At 39.4% G+C, this 22,743-nt stretch overlaps 1 protein-coding gene across 2 annotated transcripts in view; it reads left to right on the forward strand.

The window, feature by feature from the left end:
- sos1 (son of sevenless homolog 1 (Drosophila)) overlaps positions 1 to 22,743 on the forward strand; it is a 139,498-nt gene that overhangs the window by 97,525 nt on the left and 19,230 nt on the right. For both annotated transcript variants that reach the window (XM_078405267.1, XM_078405268.1), the window contains exons 11-17: positions 12,301 to 12,382; positions 14,646 to 14,768; positions 17,285 to 17,388; positions 17,499 to 17,721; positions 18,444 to 18,563; positions 19,857 to 20,019; positions 20,979 to 21,096. In XM_078405267.1, coding sequence (XP_078261393.1) covers positions 12,301 to 12,382; positions 14,646 to 14,768; positions 17,285 to 17,388; positions 17,499 to 17,721; positions 18,444 to 18,563; positions 19,857 to 20,019; positions 20,979 to 21,096 — 933 coding nt within the window. The remainder of the gene's footprint in view (positions 1 to 12,300; positions 12,383 to 14,645; positions 14,769 to 17,284; positions 17,389 to 17,498; positions 17,722 to 18,443; positions 18,564 to 19,856; positions 20,020 to 20,978; positions 21,097 to 22,743) is intronic.

Genomic DNA, 22,743 nt, shown 5'->3' on the forward strand with positions numbered 1-22,743 from the left:
CAGATGACATTTCAGGACAGGAACCTTCTTCACACTCTGAAGAGGGGACCCAACCCGAAACAGCGCATGTCCATTCCCCCTGCAGATGCTGCTTGACCTGCTGTTACTTCAGCACTTGATGTTTTGCTCAAGATTCCAGCATCTGCAGTTCCTTGTATTTACACACTCGCTCAGTTGTCAATAAATGGCAGTTGCACCTTGCATCCATTGAAAATGAAAGGAAAACCTCAGGATATTGGAAATACAAAACAGAAAATGCCAGAAATGTTCAGCAAGTCAAGCAACATCTGTGGAAAGAGTAACAGTTAATGTTTCAAGTCAGTGGCTTAGTGGGAAGATGGGATGTGTTCCCCAAGTTTATATTGGGCATCATGAGAGCAGGGTCTAAAGACAGATGGGGCTGAGTAGTGGTGGGAAGGACAAAGTGCCTGGAAGCTCCTGGTCACCATTATGGACTGAATGGCCCAGCTCTGCAAAGTTGTCACTCAATCTGCATTTAGTTTCTTCAACAAAGCCCAACCAAGACTTACGGTAGAACGTTTCATCTTCCCACTGAACATGTAACTTAAGAATTCATTAATTTAACTAATCAGCACTTTTAGTAGGTGTATCGGATCCAGTGAGTTCTGATGGAAAGTCATCAACCTATCACGTTAATTCAGTTTTTGTCTTTCCTCAGATGCTGCTTGATCTGCTGGAAATCTTCAGTACTTTTCAGATTTCTGGCAATTGCAGTGTTTTATTTTCCACAATATGTTCTATTTTCTTCTGTCCTCATTTATCTCCTTTCATTTAATTCTCGTAGGTTAATCACCTAATCACAGGCTCTCCCCACGCTCTCTCAGCCAGCAGCACCTCTGAGTGCTTCACTTCTCGGTCTCCACGTTTCCCCATAATTTAATATGTTCAATTTCGTACTTTTCCTTGTGCTAGTTAAAGGCCATTTCTGAAAAGTTTTCTCTGCTTCCCCCTCACTGATTCTGCCTGACCTGTTGAATATTTTTAGCATTTAAACAAATCTTTTGCATTCATTTATTCTTGTGTGCAAATGTTAACCAAAGGAGATAAAGCAAGCATTTCAATAGCAGTAAGCTCCTTTAATGCTGTTTGTGTGTACAACATGAATAATAGTGCAAGACCGCCTTTGGTTACAGCAGCGTTACATTCCTGTGAACTGTTTGTAACCCTGACTGTTCGCCGGTTGGAAATTTGGCTACAAACTGAGTTCGCACACAGCAGAAGATGCATGCAGCAGCTGGCAAATTCATCCCGCGTGTTTCCCAAATGCGTAGTTGTTTGTAGGGACGAGGCATAATTTGAGTGTCTGTAAGCTGGGGATGACCTGTAATGAATTACAAATAAAGAAGGAAGTCAGGGTTAAAAATACAGAAGTATTTCTTACTTTCATTTAAATCATATTAACTCTAGAAAGTAAATTTATCTTTTGTTTCACAAGTTACTCAACTTTTCCAAGGACTCTTAATGGAGATCTTGGCAATGTTATTTAAGTTTCATGATAGATAGATAGATAGATAGATAGATAGATAGATAGATAGATAGATAGATAGGTAGGTAGGTAGGTAGGTAGGTAGGTAGGTAGGTAGGTAGGTAGGTAGGTAGGTAGGTAGGTAGGTAGGTAGGTAGATAGATAGATAGATAGGTAGATAGATAGATAGATAGATAGATAGATAGATAGATAGATAGATAGATAGATAGATAGATAGATAGATAGATAGATAGATAGATAGATAGATAGATAGATAGTGCATGCCTGAGGCACATGATTTGCTCCTCTAATTCGTGACTTTCTAGCATTAAATAATGTTTGATAGCTCTGTTTCTGAAATGTCCTCTGGTTCTTTTTTGTTCCAGCGGTTTGTTTATGACAGTGAGAGAGCAAAAGACATTTCTTATCTTGGAATTGTGTTTGATCCAATCTTTTCCTTTTATCATCTACGTACAGCAGGGAAGTTAAGATTTCAGACAGAATATTTAATTTGCATGATCTATTTTCTGGAGGAAATAAATGTGTGAATATCTGTAGTTGACTGTCAATGTGTCAGATTTTAAATTAAATCTACAAGAACAATTTTGTATGAGAGCCAGGCAGGGTATTGATGCACTACTTGCCTTCATAAGTTCTCAGAGCAGAATAAGGCCATTCGGCCCATAACGTCCACTCCGCCATTCAATCATGGTTGATCTATCCCTCTCAATCCCACTCTCTTGCCTTTGCCCTATAACACGTGACACTCGTACTAATCAAGAATCTGTCAATCTCCGCCTTAAAAATATCAATTGACGGCCTCCACAGCCGTCACTGGCAATGAATTCCACAGATTCACCACTCTCTGACTAAAGAAATTCCTCCTCATCTCCTTTCTATAAGTACGTCCTTTTATTCTGAGACTATGGCCTCCAGTCATTGACTCTCCCACTAGGGGAAACATCCTCTCCACATTCACTCTATCCAAGCCTTTCCCAAGTCCCTTTGCACCTCCGATTTCTGAATGGATGCTAAATGATTAAACAGTTGTCCATTTAAGATTTAATTGGGTCTTTTTCCCTTGGTTCCCTTTTGTTTTACCAAAAGAGAAACGTAAGGCACTAGAACAATTGATGCACTTCTTTAGTAAGATAAAGATAGTGTGATTATCTGAATGGTGTCAAGTTAGGAAGAGGAGATGTTCAACGAGATCTGGGTGTCCTAGTGCATCAGTCACTGAAAGGAAGCATGTAGGTACAGCAGGCAGTGAAGAAAGCCAATGGAATGTTGGTCTTCATAACAAGAGGAGTTGAGTATAGGAGCAAAGAGGTCCTTCTACAGTTGTACCGGGCCCTGGTGAGACCGCACCTGGAGTACTGTGTGCAGTTTTGGTCTCCAAATTTGAGGAAGGATATTCTTGCTATTGAGGGCGTGCAGCGTAGGTTCACTAGGTTAATTCCCGGAATGGCGGGACTGTCGTATGTTGAAAGGCTGGAGCAATTAGGCTTGTATACACTGGAATTTAGAAGGATGAGGGGGGGATCTTATTGAAACATATAAGATAATTAGGGGATTGGACACATTAGAGGCAGGAAACATGTTCCCAATGTTGGGGGAGTCCTGAACAAGGGGCCACAGTTTAAGAATAAGGGGTAGGCCATTTAGAACGGAGATGAGGAAGAACTTTTTCAGTCAGAGAGTGGTGAAGGTGTGGAATTCTCTGCCTCAGAAGGCAGTGGAGGCCAGTTCGTTGGATGCTTTCAAGACAGAGCTGGATAGAGCTCTTAAGGATAGCGGAGTGAGGGGGTATGGGGAGAAGGCAGGAACGGGGTACTGATTGAGAGTGATCAGCCATGATCGCATTGAATGGCGGTGCTGGCTCGAAGAGCTGAATGGCCTACTCCTGCACCTATTGTCTATTGTCTATTGTGATTTTTGATAAATTGTGAACTTTTGAATATGATGGATACATTGCTGGGAAAAGTACAATTTTCTCCTTTATATGTTGTCAGTAAAAAACACTCCTGGAAAGTGATGCACATTGCTTTCTCTAACAAATTATTATAATGTAAATCCTCAGAACATGATTTCTTCCACAGCTTGCATGATGCTTGACATTACGATAAACTCTCTTTTTCTGTTTTAGATTCATGTTTGTATTAGCAGAGCTATAAGTATTGTGTTCTGCAGTTTTATTATACTCGAATAATTATTTCGTAAACTCCACGTTTGGTCACTAACACATGAGTTTCAAAACAAGGGACAGAATTGCCGAGGTTTTGAAGCAGTTGACCTATGCCCAGCATATATTTCGCTAAAATGTGTTCTATTTATAGTCTACTGGTGTTTAAGTGCACTCTTGTGTGCGTCAACAGTGTGTCCGTTTCCTTTCTTGTGGAATGCAAGGATGATTGTTTTCAAAGAAGCTTATTGTTCAGTCTTGATTCAGAACTGTTTGTAGCAGGGCTGGGCAATTGGAGGATTTGGAGTGTTATAAAGTATTGAACTTCCTGGATAAAGCTTTGAAGCCACTCTTAAATGTATAAAGATATAACTTGTTCATTCGGCTAATTGACAAAGACTACAAAATTATGCTAAATGAATACAGTAAACATAAATCCTGCATGTAAAATCATTAATCTTGCTTAATGGTTGTGAATCAGAATAGGTAGTTTTGTAACCATCACTATCGTTTTGGGGGAAATGATTTGGGTAGTATAATGTCCTGCCCTTCTAGTTTAAGTTATACAAGGAGGAATGTGAGTTATTTAATTAAGTCGTATATTTTGTACAGTAGTAATTTACTGGAGATACACTGACTTGAGAAATCAAAATTCAGATACACTAAAAAAAATCAGGTTGTTGAATTTTCAAGATAAATTCAAAACCTCTTTAAAATTTCCTAAATCTCCTTCAAGACATCAATCTCCATTCCTCCATTGCTGAAAGATTGGAAGGGGTTGCTGTTCAGAGGGATCTGGATATTCTTGTGCACAAATCACAATATTAGTTAATACAGAAAGTGTATTGGAAGGCAAATAATACTTGGGCTTGAACTGCAAGAGAATTTAAGAACAAGAGGAAAAATATATTTCTAACTCCTCTTGAGACTGCTTCTGCAATATTATGTACTGATGTGGTCTCCATATCTAAGGAAGGATATATGTACAGTAGAGGAAGTGCAATAGAAGGTCAATGGATTGACTCTTGAGTCAGTAGATTTGTTGTATGAAGAGAGATTAAGCAGCCTGATCCTATACTGTCTCGAGTTTAGAAACATGATGGTAATCTCAAAAATATCTGTAAACTAGTGATGTAGATGATGTTTCCAGTGAATTACCTCTGACTCTATCTATTGAAATTCTTCCCAATGCCTTCCTATATCCTTGCAAGCCCAGTAAGTAAAGACAAATGTACCCATTTGAAATCCTGATCCCGATTAAACCTGTCATCTCATTTGGATGGTTCTAAGGTAGATATGTAATCTTTGCCTCCTTATGTCTAAGAGGTGAAAAGATGAATAGATATGGCAGAGAACTGGGTGGTTCTACGGTAGAAATTTCATATCCCCTTCCTTGTATCTAAGGACATCTAAACATAAACGAATATAGCAGGTGGTTAGTGATCTTGATCTTGGGTCCCTTCGAGTTGAGGGTGACCTATTTTCACTGCAGTCCTTGGATTCTGAAGTGGTTGTGTAGCATAAAGTGAGATGCTCGGGTCTTACTCGGTGAAAGTGATGTGTTGGGTCCTTCCCATGCTGTTTGTGCATGGCCTCCTGATACTCCCATCATAGTCTCGCATCGCTCAGTGCCTGGGGGTTCATTCTCTATCTCTGATAAATATAGCCAGGGAGTTCCATGAGTCAGTAAGGATGTTAGTTTTTTTTTCTCCCAAGGAAGTTTTGAGAAAAATTTTGAAGCATTTTGCTGTCCTGGAAATCTTTTGTTGTGTTGAGGTTTAATGTTCTTGTTTGAGAGACATGCTGAAATATGTCATTGCTGTATCAGGCATGCGGCAGGCAGTAAGTGAATCAACATGTGGCCTAACCACCAGCCAGTGGCTGAAGCATCTGTCCATAATAATAATTTTTTAGAAATGACCACTGCACGGACCAATGAAGACATAGCCTCGCCTTTACACTAAGGCACCCTTGTGTATAACTACAACTGTGCAAAATGGGGCAGACCTTGCAGACACTGCAGACCAACACTAGCATCAATAACAGATACTGTAACCTCATGGCCCAGCGTATCCTGCCTTTACACTGAAGTCAAGAGATCAATCATGTTAACCCTGGTTCAATAAGAAGTGCAGATGGCCATTGCGTGAGTAGCACCAGCCACACTTAAACAATGAGAAGCTAAACTAATGAAGATGCAACATGGGAACAAAAGAATGCAGACCAGCAAAAGCAGCTTGCAATAAATAAAGCTAGGTGATCACTCAGCCAATAGTTAATTAAATGTTCTGCAGTCATAGAGTCTTAGAGTGGAAACAGGCCCAACATGTCCCATCTACACTAGTCCCACCTGCCTTCATTTGGCCTATATCCCTCTAAAGCTGTCCATGTACCTGTCTAAAGGTTCGGTGCTGGGACCCCAGCTATTTACGATATACATTAATGACTTAGACGAAGGGATTAAAGGTACCATGAGCAAATTTGCAGATGATACTAAGCTGGGGGGTAGTGTGAATTGTGAGGAAGATGCAATTCACTGGGTGCAGGGTGACTTGGACAGGTTGTGTGAGTGGGCGGATACATGGCAGATGCAGTTTAATGTAGATAAGTGTGAGGTTATTCACTTTGGAAGTAAGAATAGAAAGGCAGATTATTATCTGAATGGTGTCAAGTTAGGAGGAGGGGGAGTTCAACGAGATCTGGGTGTCCTTGTGCATCAGTCAATGAAAGGAAGCATGCAGGTACAGCAGGCAGTGAAGAAAGCCAATGGAATGTTGGTCTTCATAACAAGAGGAGTTGAGTATAGGAGCAAAGAGGTCCTTCTACAGTTGTACCGGGCCCTGGTAAGACCGCACCTGGAGTACTGTGTGCAGTTTTGGTCTCCAAATTTGAGGAAGGATATTCTTGCTATGGAGGGCGTGAAGCGTAGGTTCACTAGGTTAATTCCCGGAATGGCGGGACTGTCGTATGTTGAAAGGCTGGAGCGATTGGGCTTGTATACACTGGAATTTAGAAGGATGAGGGGGGATCTTATTGAAACATATAAGATAATTAGGGGATTGGACACATTAGAGGCAGGAAACATGTTCCCAATGTTGGGGGAGTCCAGAACAAGGGGCCACAGTTTAAGAATAAGGGGTAGGCCATTTAGAACGGAGATGAGGAAGAACTTTTTCAGTCAGAGAGTGGTGAAGGTGTGGAATTCTCTGCCTCAGAAGGCAGTGGAGGCCAGTGAGTTGGATGCTTTCAAGAGAGAGCTGGATAGAGCTCTTAAGGATAGCGGAGTGAGGGGGTATGGGGAGAAGGCAGGAACGGGGTACTGATTGAGAGTGATCAGCCATGATCGCATTGAATGGCGGTGCTGGCTCGAAGGGCTGAATGGCCTACTCCTGCACCTATTGTCTATTGTCTATTAAACGTTGCAATAGTACCTGCCTCAACTACCTCCTCTGGCAGCTCGTTCCATACACCCTCTACCCTTTATGTGAAAAAGTTACCCCTCGGGTTCCTATTACATTTTTCCTCCCTCGCCTTAAACCTATGTCCTCTGGTTCCTGCTATATCAAGTTGTGAATGGTGCAGGACAGTAAAGCAGCTAATGGGAAGAGGAGGCTCCAAAAACAAGTTCATGGGAGAAGAATTAGGGCATTCAGCCCATCAACTCTACTCCATCATTTAATCATGGCTGATCTATCTTTCCCTCTCAACCCTTCTCCCTGTAATCTATGACACCTAATCAAAAACCTGTCAATCACCGCTTTAAAAGTACCCAAAGACTAAGCACAGCCATCTGTGGCAATGAATTCCACCGACTCATCACCCTCTGGCAAAATTAATTTATCTTCATCTCCTTTATAAAGGCACGTCCTTTTATTTTGAGGCTGTGCTCCCAAATTCCCATTAATGGAAGCATTCTCTCCAATCCACAACCACTCAATCCAGGCCTTTCATGATGCGGTATATTTCAATGAGTTCCCCCTCATCCTTTTGAACCCCAGCGAGTACAGGCCTAGAGCCTTCAAATGCTCATCATGCGTTAACCCAATCATCTCTGGGATCATTCTCGTAAACCTCCTCTGGACCCCCTCCAACGCCAGCACATCCCTCCTCAGATATGGGGCCCCATTACTGCTCACAATGCTCCAAATGTGGTTTGACCAGTGCCTCAGCATTACATCCCAACTTTTATATTCTAGACCTCTTGAAATGAATGTTAACATTACATTTGCCTTTCTTTCTACCGATTCTATCCTTGTCAATGGCAAGGCCCAGCATGTGAATCTTGGGGGCAAGCTTTTGTATCTTCTGCCTGACAGGAGAGGGAATGATGGGATGTAAGTAGTCCTTGAATGTGTTCGCTGCTGAGAAGTTCATAAGTTCTAGGAGTAGAATTAGGCCATTTGACCCATCAAGTATACACCGCCATTCAAATATAGTTGATCTATCTTACCCTCTCAACCCCATTTTCCTGCCTTTGCCCCATAACTCCTGATTGCCTTACTATTCAAGAATCTGTCAATCTCCGCCTTAAAAATATCTATTGACTTGACCTCCACAGCCGTCTCTGGCAATGAATTCTGCACATTCACCACTCTCTGACTGTAGGAATTCACTTTCGTCCCGAGGAAGTGTGAAGTATAGTTGGGGTGAGGAGAAGTTGGTTTGTGTGACATCCACAACTCTGCTATTTCTTGCGGTCTTGGACAGAACAGTTGCCAGACCAAGTTGTGATGCACGATGTTTGGATGCTTTCTGTGGTGCTTCTCTAGAAATTGGTAAGAGTAGGGTCACTGTGGTTGGTCCAGGACAAATTGTTGGTGATATTTGGACCTAAGAACCTGAAGCTCTTGACCCATCTACACTTCAGTATCATTGATGTTAACTGTGGGGTGCACACCACCCCTTTTCCTGTAGTCGATAACTAGCTCCTTGGTTTTTCTTTCTGACATTGAGGGAAAGGTTGTTGTCGTGACTTCATGTTACTTAGTTCTCTGTGTCCTTCCTGTACTCCATCTCGTCATTATTTGAGTTCAGGCCATTAAGGTAAACTTGTAAGTTGAGTTAGAAACAAATTTAGTCGTACAAACGTGAGTGTATAGGGAATTTTGGTAAGGATGTTTTGTTGCATATCTGTGGGTCAGAGAGTCAAGGATCCAGTGGCCAAGTGGGGTGCTGACTCATAGGTCCAGGAGTTTGGAGATGACTTGAGTTGGAATTATGGTGTTGAAGGCAGATTAATAGTAAATAAACACGAGTCTGGTGTAGGTGATCTTGTTATACAGATATTCCTGAACGAGGCTACAATCTGGATTCAGAACTTCCAAATGGTGGTAAAAGGGTCTAGCAATGCCTTCTTGAGGACGAAACTCATTATGAGCTGGTCATGACTGAGATGCATTTCATCCAGCTGCATCAAGGAATTTTATTCTCTCTAAGCACAGAACATTGAGGATTTTGGAAACAAGCAGGAATTTTAATTTAGCATTGTTTAAACATCTGATGGGATTGCTGGTTCATTGGGCCTCTCCTATCGACTGAAGTCAAAGAACCCAAAGGACATTCAAAAGACAAAGCTCTTCCACACCCCTACTACAATTAGTCTGAGGAAGGGTCCCAATCCAAAATGTCACCTATCCATGTCTCTCCAGAGATGCTGCCTGTCCCGCTGAATTACTCCAGCACTCTGTCTTTTTTCAGGACTGATCCTGTATCCAGGAAATTAGTTTATTCCAAGGGAGTAAGTCCTTAAGATATTTTCTTCACGTGATGCAAAGCTCCAATTTTTCCCTAAAGTATTTGAACATGTCATCTTTTAAATAATTTGACATGGACAAGATTAATCATCCATGTGGGATACAGTGATCATCCTTAGCATAAACTGACTGGATGAAGATTATTTCTGTCTGAAGAAGGGTCTCATCCCATATCACCTATCCATTTTCTCCAGAAATGCTGCCTGACCCACTTAAGTTACTCTAGCAGTTTGTGTCCTTTTAAAAAAAAATCTTTCTATTCCTATAAATATACTCTTTATAATGTTTCCAAAATCAATTGCCTAGTTATGATTCCCACTGCATCTACCCTTTGTAACATTGAAATCTTTCAAAACATTACAAGCCGTGGTAGAAGGACATCTGTAAATCTGGAGGAAGAACCACCAGAGGGACATTGTTTGTGATCCATCTTCCAAACACTACATTGAAAGAGCTTGGACAGACGATACCAGAATTATTTTTATGCAATGTTTCAGTACACGATTCCCAGTCTAGATTTTTCTTTGGGTGATTTAAGCTATTAAGAGTTATAAATACAAGCAAACTATTTGACATGAACTATGAATATAGAATTGGAGGTTTTGAAGCTGACCAAATAGTGCTAAAGCATGGGAGAAACATTTTCCTGTAGGTAGCAGATAAGAGGAACAGTCATTATGTCAAAATTATTATTATTCAGAAAAGCTAAATTAAATATCTGGAAAAGTGCACAGGGTTATGGGATTCAACATATTCTAAGATGATGAAAACTTGTTTTCAGAACCAATTGTGAGTGTGTGAGAATATATGGATGGTTGTGCATTTGAATCAATTTTGTAGATACTGCAATTATCTGATTAACTCCAAACATCCAGAATTATTTATTTTATAATCAGATTTTCAGGAGGTGATTTGTGTAACCTTTGTGGACGGACAAGTGACCCAGAGTTTAGTGTTTACACAGCAAATAAAGCATTACTTATTTAGGTTTACATTTATTATTGTCATGTGTACATTGAGAAGCTTTGTTTTGCATGCTAGCCAAACAGATTAGTTAATACTAGATTATTTGTAGGCAGGGAAAACTATGGCACTGTATATTATAAATAAGCAGCTTGTTTAGCAGAGCTCATTTTTGCTCATCCAGCACCGCTCCCAGTTTATTTTCTTTATCCTGCCTGACTGGCAGCGCACATTTAACACTGAATGACCGAAAGGAAAGTTCTACCAAATGCACCATTCTGGATGTTTGAATGGGACCCTGCACCTGGTTGATTTTGAGCCAATCCCGTGGAGACCTGTTGGAGATTCAGAATGCATGTGATGCCACATCTGGCATGTGCACATCAAAGCTGAACATTGGTACCACAATGTTTGGAGTTCTGCAGGTGGCATTGAAACAGTTTAAAAGATAAACTGACGTGCTTATGAAAACATATATCTGCTGTTTTGATTTGCAGAGCTCGCTGGGCGGTTCGGTAATTTCTGCTGCCGCTCTGGTCAAACTACCATAGACACGAGACCTGAACCCAAGATGTCCACTGCGCTGTCATTTTACAAATCAGACGTCCACTTTTTGTTGTTGCTGCAGGAGGTCAGGCAGGCCGGCAGCCCTGAAACCTTGAAGGTAGGCGTTCAGCAGCAGTGGCATCTTGTGAGGCAAAGGCACTCAAACTAGGAAGAAAAGGAATTGGCAAAGGACTTGAGGAATCAAAAGGTGCTGTGTGGCATTCCTCAGCATCTTTGCACATGTACACATCAGCAAACTGCGCAGTAGTACTGGACATTTCCTATATTTGATTTTCATTTTTGGAAAATACGTTCTTCAGTTGGATAATTAGCCACTCAACTATCCAAATAGAGAGGCAAATGCAATACAGGTTGATAATAGTCTGCTCAGAGAAGGCTGGTTTAATGACTTAGAGAGCAGTCTGAAGAAGTATCTGGTCCCAAAACGTCACCTATCCATGTTCTCCAGAGGAGATGCCTGACCCGTTGAGTTACTCCAGCACTTTGTGTCTTTTTAAAAAATAAATCAGCATTTGCAATTCTTTGTCTTCAGATTTAATGACTTGTTTATTGGTTGCATTATCTTCATCAGAGGCAGGCAAGTAGCATCACAGATATGAAATGAAATGCTGGAAGGAGAAGAGAAACACTTGGTGAAGAGAGATGTTGGAATGAGAATATCTTGAATGTGCCAAATAGGGAAAAACTTTCCCTGATGGCTTTGCTGGCTTTTGTTAATTGTCATATAGAGCAGAACAAATACAAACCTCAGAAGTGTTGGACTTTAATGTTACTTACTTAAAGATAGTTTTGCAATATATATTCTAGTTTCTGGACCTCAAAAAGAGCTATTCTGTTTTGTTGTTATTGTTAATCTTCAGTTGTAATGCTGGCTCTGCTTAATAAATTGATAGCAATAAATATATATATTTGTACATGACTTTCCTTTGAAGAAGTGTGAAACGCTTGCTATATCTACATTTTCTATTTTTCATCATGTTTTCCCATCCTCAAAGTATTAAGTGAATATTATAAACAAAATTTGTGAATTACTTGCTTGGAAAATGAGGCAATGTGTACTGCTTTGGCATTTAATGTCTGCACTGATGTTGTATTGCAGAACTTAAATGGTATAATGAACAAAACGCATAAAATACTATATATATGAATGCACTGGCACATGATCAATGTTTTACTTTTTGGAATTGATGATTTTTTTAAATGCATCATGTAATGGAAATAATAAACCAATATATTTTGAAGTAGGCTTTTTTGACATCACAATTACATCTTTTATTTTCAGGGGAAAATGTATATTTGCATGAATCAAGTTAAGGGAGCCGTGTTCAAAATGTTTTCTATTTTTCTAGATCCAAACTTTGTTAGGACATTTCTCACAACATATCGTTCCTTCTGCAAACCTCAGGAGTTGCTTAGCCTTTTAATTGAAAGGTATGTTAATATTTTGTGCTGCAGTTCATTATTATCTTAATGTTGGGGGAAAATGGGGAGGGAAAGCAAGAGACGTAGCTATCTTAAGCCAGGAACTTTCATTAAATTGAATCACTAAATTACACAGTGATTCATAACTTGTGAAAGCTTCAAATCGTGTATGCTGTGAAGAAAACTGATGTTTGAAGTTAGAGAAAGAGAACACTTGCTAATATTTCTTCGCTCACAATTATTTTAGATTGAAAATATTTCTGTACATATTTACTTGTATTTGACTGTGGTTTATTTTCCTGTCTCTAAAGTACTTTCTTTATTTGATTATCTAGTCACAGATAATGGTTAGGGAAAAGCTTTAGGCCAAAGTTTAGACATTCCACTTTCAGTGCATCTGGAGTGCGTTGTACTGATGTGATGCTGGTAGTTGTGGATCAGGAAAACCCCTCTATGACAGTGACCTTTGGTCCACCTTGGAGGTAGCCAATTGCAGAATCATGTAGGGATTCAAGTGTTCAAGGTCAGTTTATTGTCACATGTACCAATTAAGTTACAGTGAAATTCAAATTAACATACAGCCATACTAAAACAAAAGCAACAAGACACACAACTACATAAAAATTAACATAAACCTCCACCACAGTGGATTCCCCACGTTCTTCACTGTGACGGAAGGCAATAAAGTTAAAGCTTCTTCCTCTTTAATCTCCCGCGGTTGGGACAATAGAATCATCCGCAGTCGGGGCGATCAAAGCTCCCGCAGCCGGCGATCAAAGCTCCCGCGTTGGGGCGGTCGAAGCTTCTCCTGAACCAGACCGAAGGTTCTCTGACCAGAGACCGCAAGCTCCACGATGTTAAAGTCCCCAGGCTCCCGCAGTTGGAGCTCAGAGGTCGATCGCTGGCAAAGGGATCGCGCGATCCACAATGGTAAGTCCACAGGCTCCCGCGGTGGAGTTCCCGAAGTCGGCTTCCAGCAAAGGTCGCCAACTCCTCGATATTAGGCCGCAGTGCGGACGGAGATACGATACGGAAAAAAAATCGCATCCCCGTTGAGGTAAGAGATTTTTTAAAGTTTCCCCCACCCCCCACCCCCCACATAAAACAAGCTAAAGAACACTAAAACATACATTTAACACATACAAACAAACAACAAAAGAGGAAAGGTACAGACAAACTGTTGGCGAGGCAGCCATTGCTGGCGCTATCCGGTGATGTGAAACTATTGTCAGTCTCTTGGTGTCTTAGTCAATCTCATTTTATCTCTTTTATTCCAAACCTTGTGAACTGGATTACTCCCTTCCCTTGTTTCTTTTACCACACTTTTACCAGTTGAATTATAACCCTTTTATTAATTTTCAATCAATCTGTTACTCTCCATCTGTCTCATATAATAGTATTATATAGCTTTTTACCATAAGTATCTTAGAGGGTAGTAAATGGGAGACTGACAAAGAGAAATCCAGAGCAAATTAGGAGTGGAAATGTTGGGCTAGGTTGTGGAATAGAGTAACATAATTGGTGTGAAAGTCAGCTTATCAGGAAAATCTGTCAGGCATTCTGCCTTTGGCAGGAGGGAGAATTGTTGTAACAGATGGAGAAGTTTCATAATGAGAATTAAAATAATATTTTGAGCTATTTGTATATTTTCTTGTAATTCAGCATTTCTGTGACTTTCTGGCTACACAGAGGAATAGTCATAGTGGTTTGAACTTGGCAGAATTTTGTGGAGTTAGAAAATCTTATGTTGATACTATGGAATAGTTGGGTGGCTGCAACAAATAGTACAAACAAAATAAAAGATGAACAACAGCAGAATATGGTGAGAAAGGGATAGAAAGATGTGTTGATAAGGAGAGGTGGAGTAAGATGGAAGAAGGCTTGTACAGAGCAGAAGCTGTTGGTCCTAATGACCCTTTTTCTCTGCTGTAAAGGTGCAGTACAATTCAAGAAAGTGGAATTGTAGAACTAGTGTGAACGGGTGATCAATGGTTGGCGTGGATTCAGTGGGCAAAAAAGGCCTGTTTCCATGCAGTATCAATCAATCAATAAATAAAATATGTTTGTGTTCTTTGATGTGCAATGGGAGATAACACAATCAGTGATAAGAGAGAAAGCTGGTGATTGTGAATATAGTAATGATGTACATAATATTTGTAGTGGTGAATATTTATCTTATTATAATTTTGCTGAGTCTACCATTTAGGTAAGTTACTGAATGAATTGTAGAATATTTTGGATGTGCACATTTTTATTTCATGTTGTATGTTAGATTTGAAATTCCAGAACCCGAGCCTACTGAAGCTGATCGGGAAGCTTTGGAACATGGTGACCAACCTCTTAGTGCGGAATTGAAAAGATTTAGGAAAGAATACGTTCAACCTGTGCAGCTTAGGTAAGTAGCATCTCGTAATGCTACATGGAGAAATCAAGATGTATTGGGATTCAAAATTACTTTTAAAGTGATTTAGCAACAGGGTTCTAAATCTAATGTCAGTTCCCATAAAATGTCCTTATTTCTATATTCAGCTACTCTTGGAAATCAAAAAGCTAACTTAGTATTTAACTTCCTGATTGCCAGAGGTACCTGTATGTTGACCTTTAATTAGTCATGTGCAAACATTTGTAGGTTCCTTGGAACAAACACATTATCCAATCTCTCACCATTTCACGTACTTTGGCTTTTCTGTGATGTGCAGCAAAGTGTATAACCTCATTTTTAATTTAAACAGCGCCACCACCGATTTTCCGGCAGCCTTAGTTCCAGAAATGTGCTGGATTATCAATTTTGCCAGACCAACAGAGGTCACGGCCTCCGGGAGGAGTTGAAGGCTCCGCTGGGGGGCCAAGGCCCGCAAAGTTGGCCTCAGAAGTTGGCAATGGGAACAAATCTGCTGGTTCCAAACTTGACCCGCCGATCGGTGTGGAAATCCCAATGAGGCCTAGATCGGCCGCCTCATCCGGCCTAGGGGCCACTTTTTCGAGGGCACTTCTGAGGGGGATTTCAAGTGCGCTCTCGAAATTTTATCCCGATTAAAGGAGGTGCCAGACCACCATTGCCAGAAAATCTGTGGTGGACCTATTCCACCTGCTCTGTTCTCACTCAGCTGTTCCACACCCTCTGAAGCCTGTTTTCATCCTTTGTACTCACAATCCCATCTAGTTTCTTGTAATCAGCAGACTCAGAAATATTATATTTAGTTCCCTCACCACATTGTTGATGCAGATTATGACTTGCTGAGACCTAAAATCAAGCCTTAACCTATCAGAATTTATGTACTTCTTCATAAGTTCATAAGACATATGAGCAGCATCAGGCCATGCCACCCATCGAGCCTGCTCACCCATTTGATCATGGCTGATCTATTTTTCCCTCTCAACTCCATTCTCCTGCCTTCTCTTTGACACCCTTATTAATCAAAAACCTATCAATACCCAATGACGTCCTCCACCGAAATCTGTGGCAATGAATTCCACAGATTCAGCACCCTCTGGCTAAAGAAATTCCTCCTCATCTCCATTCTAAAGGTGCGTCCTTTTATTCTGAGACTGTGCCCTCTGGTCCTAGACTCTACCACTTTTGGACACATCCACTCTAGGCCTTTTATTCTTCTTCTTTGATCATGGCATTAGTAACCAAAGGTTAGTGTTTCTCGCACACTGGAGATCTGACCTCAGAGTCCTTGACGTGGAATCATTGAATTCATCAGATTCAATGTGCTTGTGTTTTCAGATTTGCTTTTGGGATATTAGAATTGGAACTATTACTTACAACTTCATCATAAACAAGAAGACTCTCTTCCTAAGAGATAAAAAGGAGAGACATTGGGATTAGTCAAAAATATCCATAATGGTCAATTGTTTGGCTGTGTAGTGCACAAAACATTTAGCAGTGTGATCTTGAATAGATCTAAAGATTCAACAAAAAAAGAGTAATATGTAACTGATCTCCTTGTATGCTATTCTTATTAAGTCATTAACATTATAAATTTGTTAAAATTGCAGAATTCCAGTCATATTTCATCAATTCTATTGGTTCGTCATAGTTTATGTAACAGTCTCTAGCTGTAATTGTGGTTGAGAGGAGTGTTGTATTAGTGCGGAAACAGTGAATACCATAAACATTCCACACTTAATATAATGCCTTGAAATTATTCAGCGGCTCTGGTTTAGGTTCACTATTGTCACGTGCACTGAGGTACAGTGAAAAGCTTTTGAATGATGCATCTGATGATGCCATACTCCGATAGATTTGCACTTAAGTAGCCACAGGGAATATGCTTATTTACAAAGCATGACTTCCACCTTTTCAAGTAACATATAAAAGTTTTAGAATATATTAAAGTCAAAGGCAGTAGGAGTAAACTTTTTTCTTCCTTCATAAACCTGTCATGTTTTACAAATTAATAATAATAATAATAATGCATTACATTTATATAGCGCTTTTCAAACACTCAAAGGCGCTTTACAGGGATTATTAGAACATAGAGAAGAAAGTAAATAGATAAATAAGTAAACGAACAGAAAAAGGAGACCAGGTGAGGTGACGGTCAGTGGTTGAAGGCAGTGCTGAACAGGTGAGACTTCAGTGATGTTTTGAATGTGGTGAGTGAGGAGGAGTCTCTGACGGTTTGGGGTAGTGAGTTCCAGAGGGTGGGAGCAGCGATGGAGAAAGCCCTTGGTATTGGTTTATTAATATCACCTGTACCAAGATACAGTGAAAAGCTTTTTGTTTACATGCTCGACAATCAAATCAGATCATCTATAAATTGTGCCAGTTTTTGTATAATTAAATGGAATATTATGGGATAATAATTGTACTCACAGAAGCTGAACAAGTAGCGATAATAAGGAGAATGGATAAAGTTCCAAAATTTATTAAAACATTTTATTAATTGCATTTTTTTAAAGAGTTTTGAATGTTTGTCGACACTGGGTGGAACATCACTTCTACGACTTTGAAAGAGATGCAGAGTTGTTATATCGTCTAGAAGAATTCATTGGGACAGTTAGAGGTGAGATGTCCTAAAATTATCAACAATTCTGCAACAATAATTTATCTACAAAGACATTTGTTTTATTAACAAAGTTTAATTGCAGTAATCCCCTCATGTTTGTGATGCAGGTAAAGCCATGAAAAAATGGGTTGAATCTATCAGTAAAATAATTCTGCGGAAAAAACAGGCACAAGCAAATGGACCGTCGCACGCTATTACATTTCAAAGTTCACCCCCATCTATTGAATGGCACATAAGTAAAATTGGTCAAATTGAAGCATTTGACTTGCTAACTTTGCATCCAATAGAAATTGCAAGACAGTTAACATTATTAGAATCTGATCTTTACAGGTAAAGATTTTTCTCGTGTTGATGTTGAATATACCTGAACTCAGAATAAGAAGTACTTTACTGTGGGCAAATAAGCAACAAGATTTAGCTTTTACTGAGTAAGGTTTTACAAGTTTTAATACAAAATGTTCTTAATGGGTGATCAGCATAGACTTGGTGAGCTAATAGGTCTGTGTCCATGCTGTATCTTTCAATCAATCAATCAATAATTTAGCTACAGATGTATGGTTGTAATATCAAAATAATCATTGGAATAATTCTGTCTCTGAAAAGCTCATTTTTATAATTACAAGATGTATCTCATGACACTTAATGAAATATTGATCATTCTCGTCAGTCTAGAAGAAACTAATGGTATTGTAAATGCTTAAAATTAATTCAAAAATGTTTTTCAGATTATATATGTGAGATGAATTAAAGGACAAAATGCATTGGTGTTTTGGTTTTTGCTTTATTTGTGGCCGTTTTAGGTTTAATGGAGCATTCAGCCAACTGTGCTCTGGACAAGGCAGTTCTAGAAATTCATATTGTAGTTGACTAATAATGCTGCAAATTTGTAAATGTATAATTAGAACATTTGTCATGAAATGGATTGATGAAGTTTGAACTGCTTATACTTGATTTAAGGATGTGATCATATCTTTCAAAATATCAGGCTAAACATTTGTCTGGTTTCACATCACCATCAATGTGATTAATGCATTTGTGAATCTGGATTTTAGAGCTGTTCAGCCATCAGAACTAGTAGGAAGTGTGTGGACAAAGGATGACAAAGAAATCAACTCTTCAAATCTCCTGAAGATGATACGACACACTACCAATCTCACTTTATGGTTTGAAAAGTAAGGAATGTGCTTGATTAGGGTTTGATGAAGTTGCAATGTATACAACACAGTTCTGTGCTGAAATAGAAGCGGGCAGATTTTGATTACTGGACAACCAATGCAGACATTTTGGGGGCAAAACATGGATTTGGTGCATGGTATCCCAAAAAATGTTCTGTACTACATATATTTGGTATAAATGAAATTCCTAGTGCTGTGTAGAACATTTCAATTTTAATCTTATCCTGTTTCTTATGTAGTCATACTTCATAAAATCCTCAAGCTATTTTAATTTCTGTTTTTAATGTGGTTAAATTTGTGAAACAAAGTAGTTAGCATTTTGCTTTCACCAAATAAAATTTAATTAAACTTGATCAGAACCACTGACGTTCAGTTATAGTCATACAGCATGGAAATAGGACCCTCAACCCAACTCGTCCATGCCGACCAAGATGCCTCATTTAAGATGATTCCATTTGATTGTGTTTGGCCCACATCCCTCTCAATTATTCATATCCATGTGCCTGTCCAAGTGTCTTTTAAATGTTATTCAAACTAAAGTAGGTCTCAGACACGGAAAGACAGTCTTCAGATAAATTTGGAGGGCTAAGTCCGTCAGCTCATTCTGCAGGTGGATTAGAATCTGTTCTTGGAGAAGCACCTCTTAACTTCTGCATCTCCTCAGACTTGATACGTGATCTGAGATTCAGTTTCTTTCCATGGGGAATATGTGGTAAAGATTTAGAAGGTGAGGGGAGGTAAATTAAAAAATATATTTTGCTTTAGCTTAATGTTTTTTAATTATTTACGTCTTTAATGTTTGTTTTGTTAATTTATGATTTACTTTCATTGTACTTCAAATTATAAGCCAGTGTTTACTTTCACAGTAGGCAAAGAGTTGACGTAGCTTGGTCAGTTGCTTTTGGGGTGAGGTCACACTGCATTGCTTAAGGTCCAGTCACTATCTTGGGTGAGGAGAATGAGTGACATATGTACAACTGGTGTGGTGGGCTGTGGGGGATTGAGCACCTAGATCTGATCTATATTTGGGCAAATGTTTCTCTGAAGGAGCTTTGGGTGAAGGTTGCTAATTTTGAATCTAATTCTGAAAACGTTAACTTTATTGTTCTCCAACAATTAATTGTCAGTGGCATGGTGAAAAGAATGCCATTCTGACTTCTTTGGCATTATTAGATTTTGTGAAAGTTAAAGATTCCTGTCTTCCAGTGCAATGAATAAAATTTTTATTTGTTCTTGAAATGCAGTGCATTCCTGATTTATGTCGTAAGTTTATCTTTTTTTAATTTTCAGGTGCATAGTAGAAACTGAAAATTTGGAGGAACGAATAGCAGTTGTCAGTCGAATAATCGAGATCCTACAGGTTTTCCAGGAACTAAACAATTTTAATGGTGTGCTGGAGGTGGTTAGTGCCATGAATTCATCTCCTGTCTATCGGCTGGATCACACTTTTGAGGTATGTGATGCAACCAGATAAGTTGCAATGAGATATGTAGAATTACGTGAAAGCAGAAGGCTGCACTGCATTAAATACAAGAAAAAAGTGATGACCATTTTCATTTTGATTATCACTGGACACCACTCACGTATAGAAACTGCACTTCTCTTGCTTTAGATCATAGAACAGTACAGCACAGGAATAGGCCCATTGGCCCGCAATGTTTTGTTTGTACACGATGCCAAGATAAACTAATCTCATCTGCCTGCATGTGATCCATATCCCTTCATTGCCTGCATATCCTTTCTTATATGGAGGAAATATATTCTGATACAGATTCAAATAGTGAAATACAGGTATTGACAAGCTCCTTGTCATGGGGTAGGTCTCAACAAAATACACTTTCTGGGCATGAATATTTTAATAGATCTATGCAATGCATTAGTGATACGAATCCTATTCACATAGATGAAAAATTTATGGCAATTCTTCATTTTGGAAAATGCAATAAATATTTTATGGTTAAATGTTTAAGTTTTAATTCATATTAAAATAAAAATATATATCATGCAAATATCAAAACTCCTTTTAGTCATGATAATTTTGTACTGATTTGCTTTTTAATACACTATGATAGAAGATGCAAACTCAAGCCCATGTCTTCCACAAAATATATATAAGAAAGGGAAGAAATTACTTAAAGCCTTAAAATAACAATAGCATTTGGAATAGAGATGTACTTTGTGCAATCAAGAAGCCACAAGTTAACAATGGCTCAGACTAGATCATCCACACTTTTCAGGTATTGTGATGCAGTACAACAAATAATAAGTTCTTGTATTCAAGAGACGGCTAAACTAAGTCCATATTCAACTGTTACTAAATTTTGTAGATTTGAATAAAGAAATCTGGACATTGGTTTGCTCAAATGAGTTTTTCTCAATAGTACTTTCTCTTTGTATTGTTTGCATTCATAGCAAATACCAAGTCGGCAAAAGAAAATTTTGGAGGAGGCTCACGAATTGAGTGAAGATCACTATAAAAAGTATTTGGCTAAACTCCGATCCATTAACCCCCCATGTGTGCCTTTCTTTGGTAAGCTCTGCTACTTTTTATTCTCAGATGTATACAGGCATTTCTCCCATTGGTTTTGTAAACAGCAGCAGTGGGATGGGAAATATCACCTGCATCTTGTTACATTTGTTTTAATTTTTATCTGCAAAAGTTCTTTCTCCTTTTTCTGCCCTAAAATAGCACGATGGGGACTTGTTGACTGCTTTTGAATCAGAGAGCTGTCCGTGAAGAGAAAATTTTGAGACTGGATTTTACACAGTTTATCATATCATATATCTACAGCCGGAAACAGGCCTTTTCGGCCCTCCAAGTCCGTGCCACCCAGCGATCCCCGTACATTAACACTAGTTATCTAAGTTAACCTAGTTATCTAAGATTTGTATGTACATTGGAGTATCCAATGAGAAATTGTGAAGTGTGGTCACCTTGAGACATAGTTATAGAACCAAGGTGGAGACGCCAGACTGCAGATACTGGAATCTTGAGCAAAAGTGCCGGAGGAACTCGGCAGATCAGGCAGCATCTGTTGAGGAATGAACAGACAACGTTTTGGGTCTGGACCCCTCTTCAGACTGAGTGCAAGGCATTATAACCCGTGTGAAGAAGGGTCTCGACCCGAAAAGTCACCCATTCCTCCTTTCCTGAGATGCTGCCTGACCTGAGTTACTCCAGCATTTTGTGAATAAATACCTTTGCATTATAATCCACATTTGTTCCAAGATTCATGTAGCTTGTGGTTAATTTGTATCTCAATTCCATTGGATCTGCTCTTCATAACAATTCTTACCAAACAAGAATCTCTATCTTGAAAATTTCTATTGAACTAGCCATCTTGTGAAAGAGTTGCAGATTTTCACATGTTTCTGGCCCTGATCTAGAAAGCAGAGCAAGCTATAGGGAATATAGGGTGGGGGAATGGGATTACCCTGTGAGCTGGCATAGGCTTGATGTGCTGAATGGCCTCGTCCTATGTCTTAAGTAAATACATAAATTATTACCAGAGGAGAAAGAAAATCCCCTTATCCTGATGGCCTGCACCCTGGAATTCCAAAATAAGTTGTTGCAAAGAGAGTGAATGCATTTCACTAATTTTCTAAATTATCCCAGATTCCTTCTGGACCTATTTTCCCCGTGGTTGAGTATTCAGTAACTGGGAAGTATAAATGTAATATTATTGTTAGAAGAGTAAGGGCGGAGTTGAGAAAACAGTCAGAACCTTTTTCCCCAGGGTGGAAATGTTAAAGACTAGAGGGCATAGCTTTAGGGTGTGAGGAGCAAAGTTTAAATGAGATGTCATAGAATCGTGCAGCGCAGAAACCGGCCCTTCAGCCCAACTTGTCCACGTTGAAGACATGCGGGGAAAGTTGTTTTTTTTTACACAGAGATGGTAGGTGATTAGAACGCGCTGCCAGTTGTGGTGATGGATGGTGATTAGAGGTTTTCGATAGACATGTGGATATGCAGAGAACGGAGGGATATGGATCACACGCAGGCAGAGGAGATTAGTTTATCTTGGCATCATATTCGGCATGGGCAGTGTGGGCCGAAGAGTCTGTTCCTGTGCTGTATTGATCCATGCAAACATTATTTCATGCTACAACTGTTGGGAGTCAAGAACAGTGTGTGAAGGGCACTGGAGCCAGAAATGCTCTCACATGTTTTAAAAAG

Source organism: Rhinoraja longicauda, chromosome 9, assembly GCF_053455715.1.
Source record: "Rhinoraja longicauda isolate Sanriku21f chromosome 9, sRhiLon1.1, whole genome shotgun sequence".
NCBI lineage: Eukaryota > Metazoa > Chordata > Chondrichthyes > Rajiformes > Arhynchobatidae > Rhinoraja > Rhinoraja longicauda.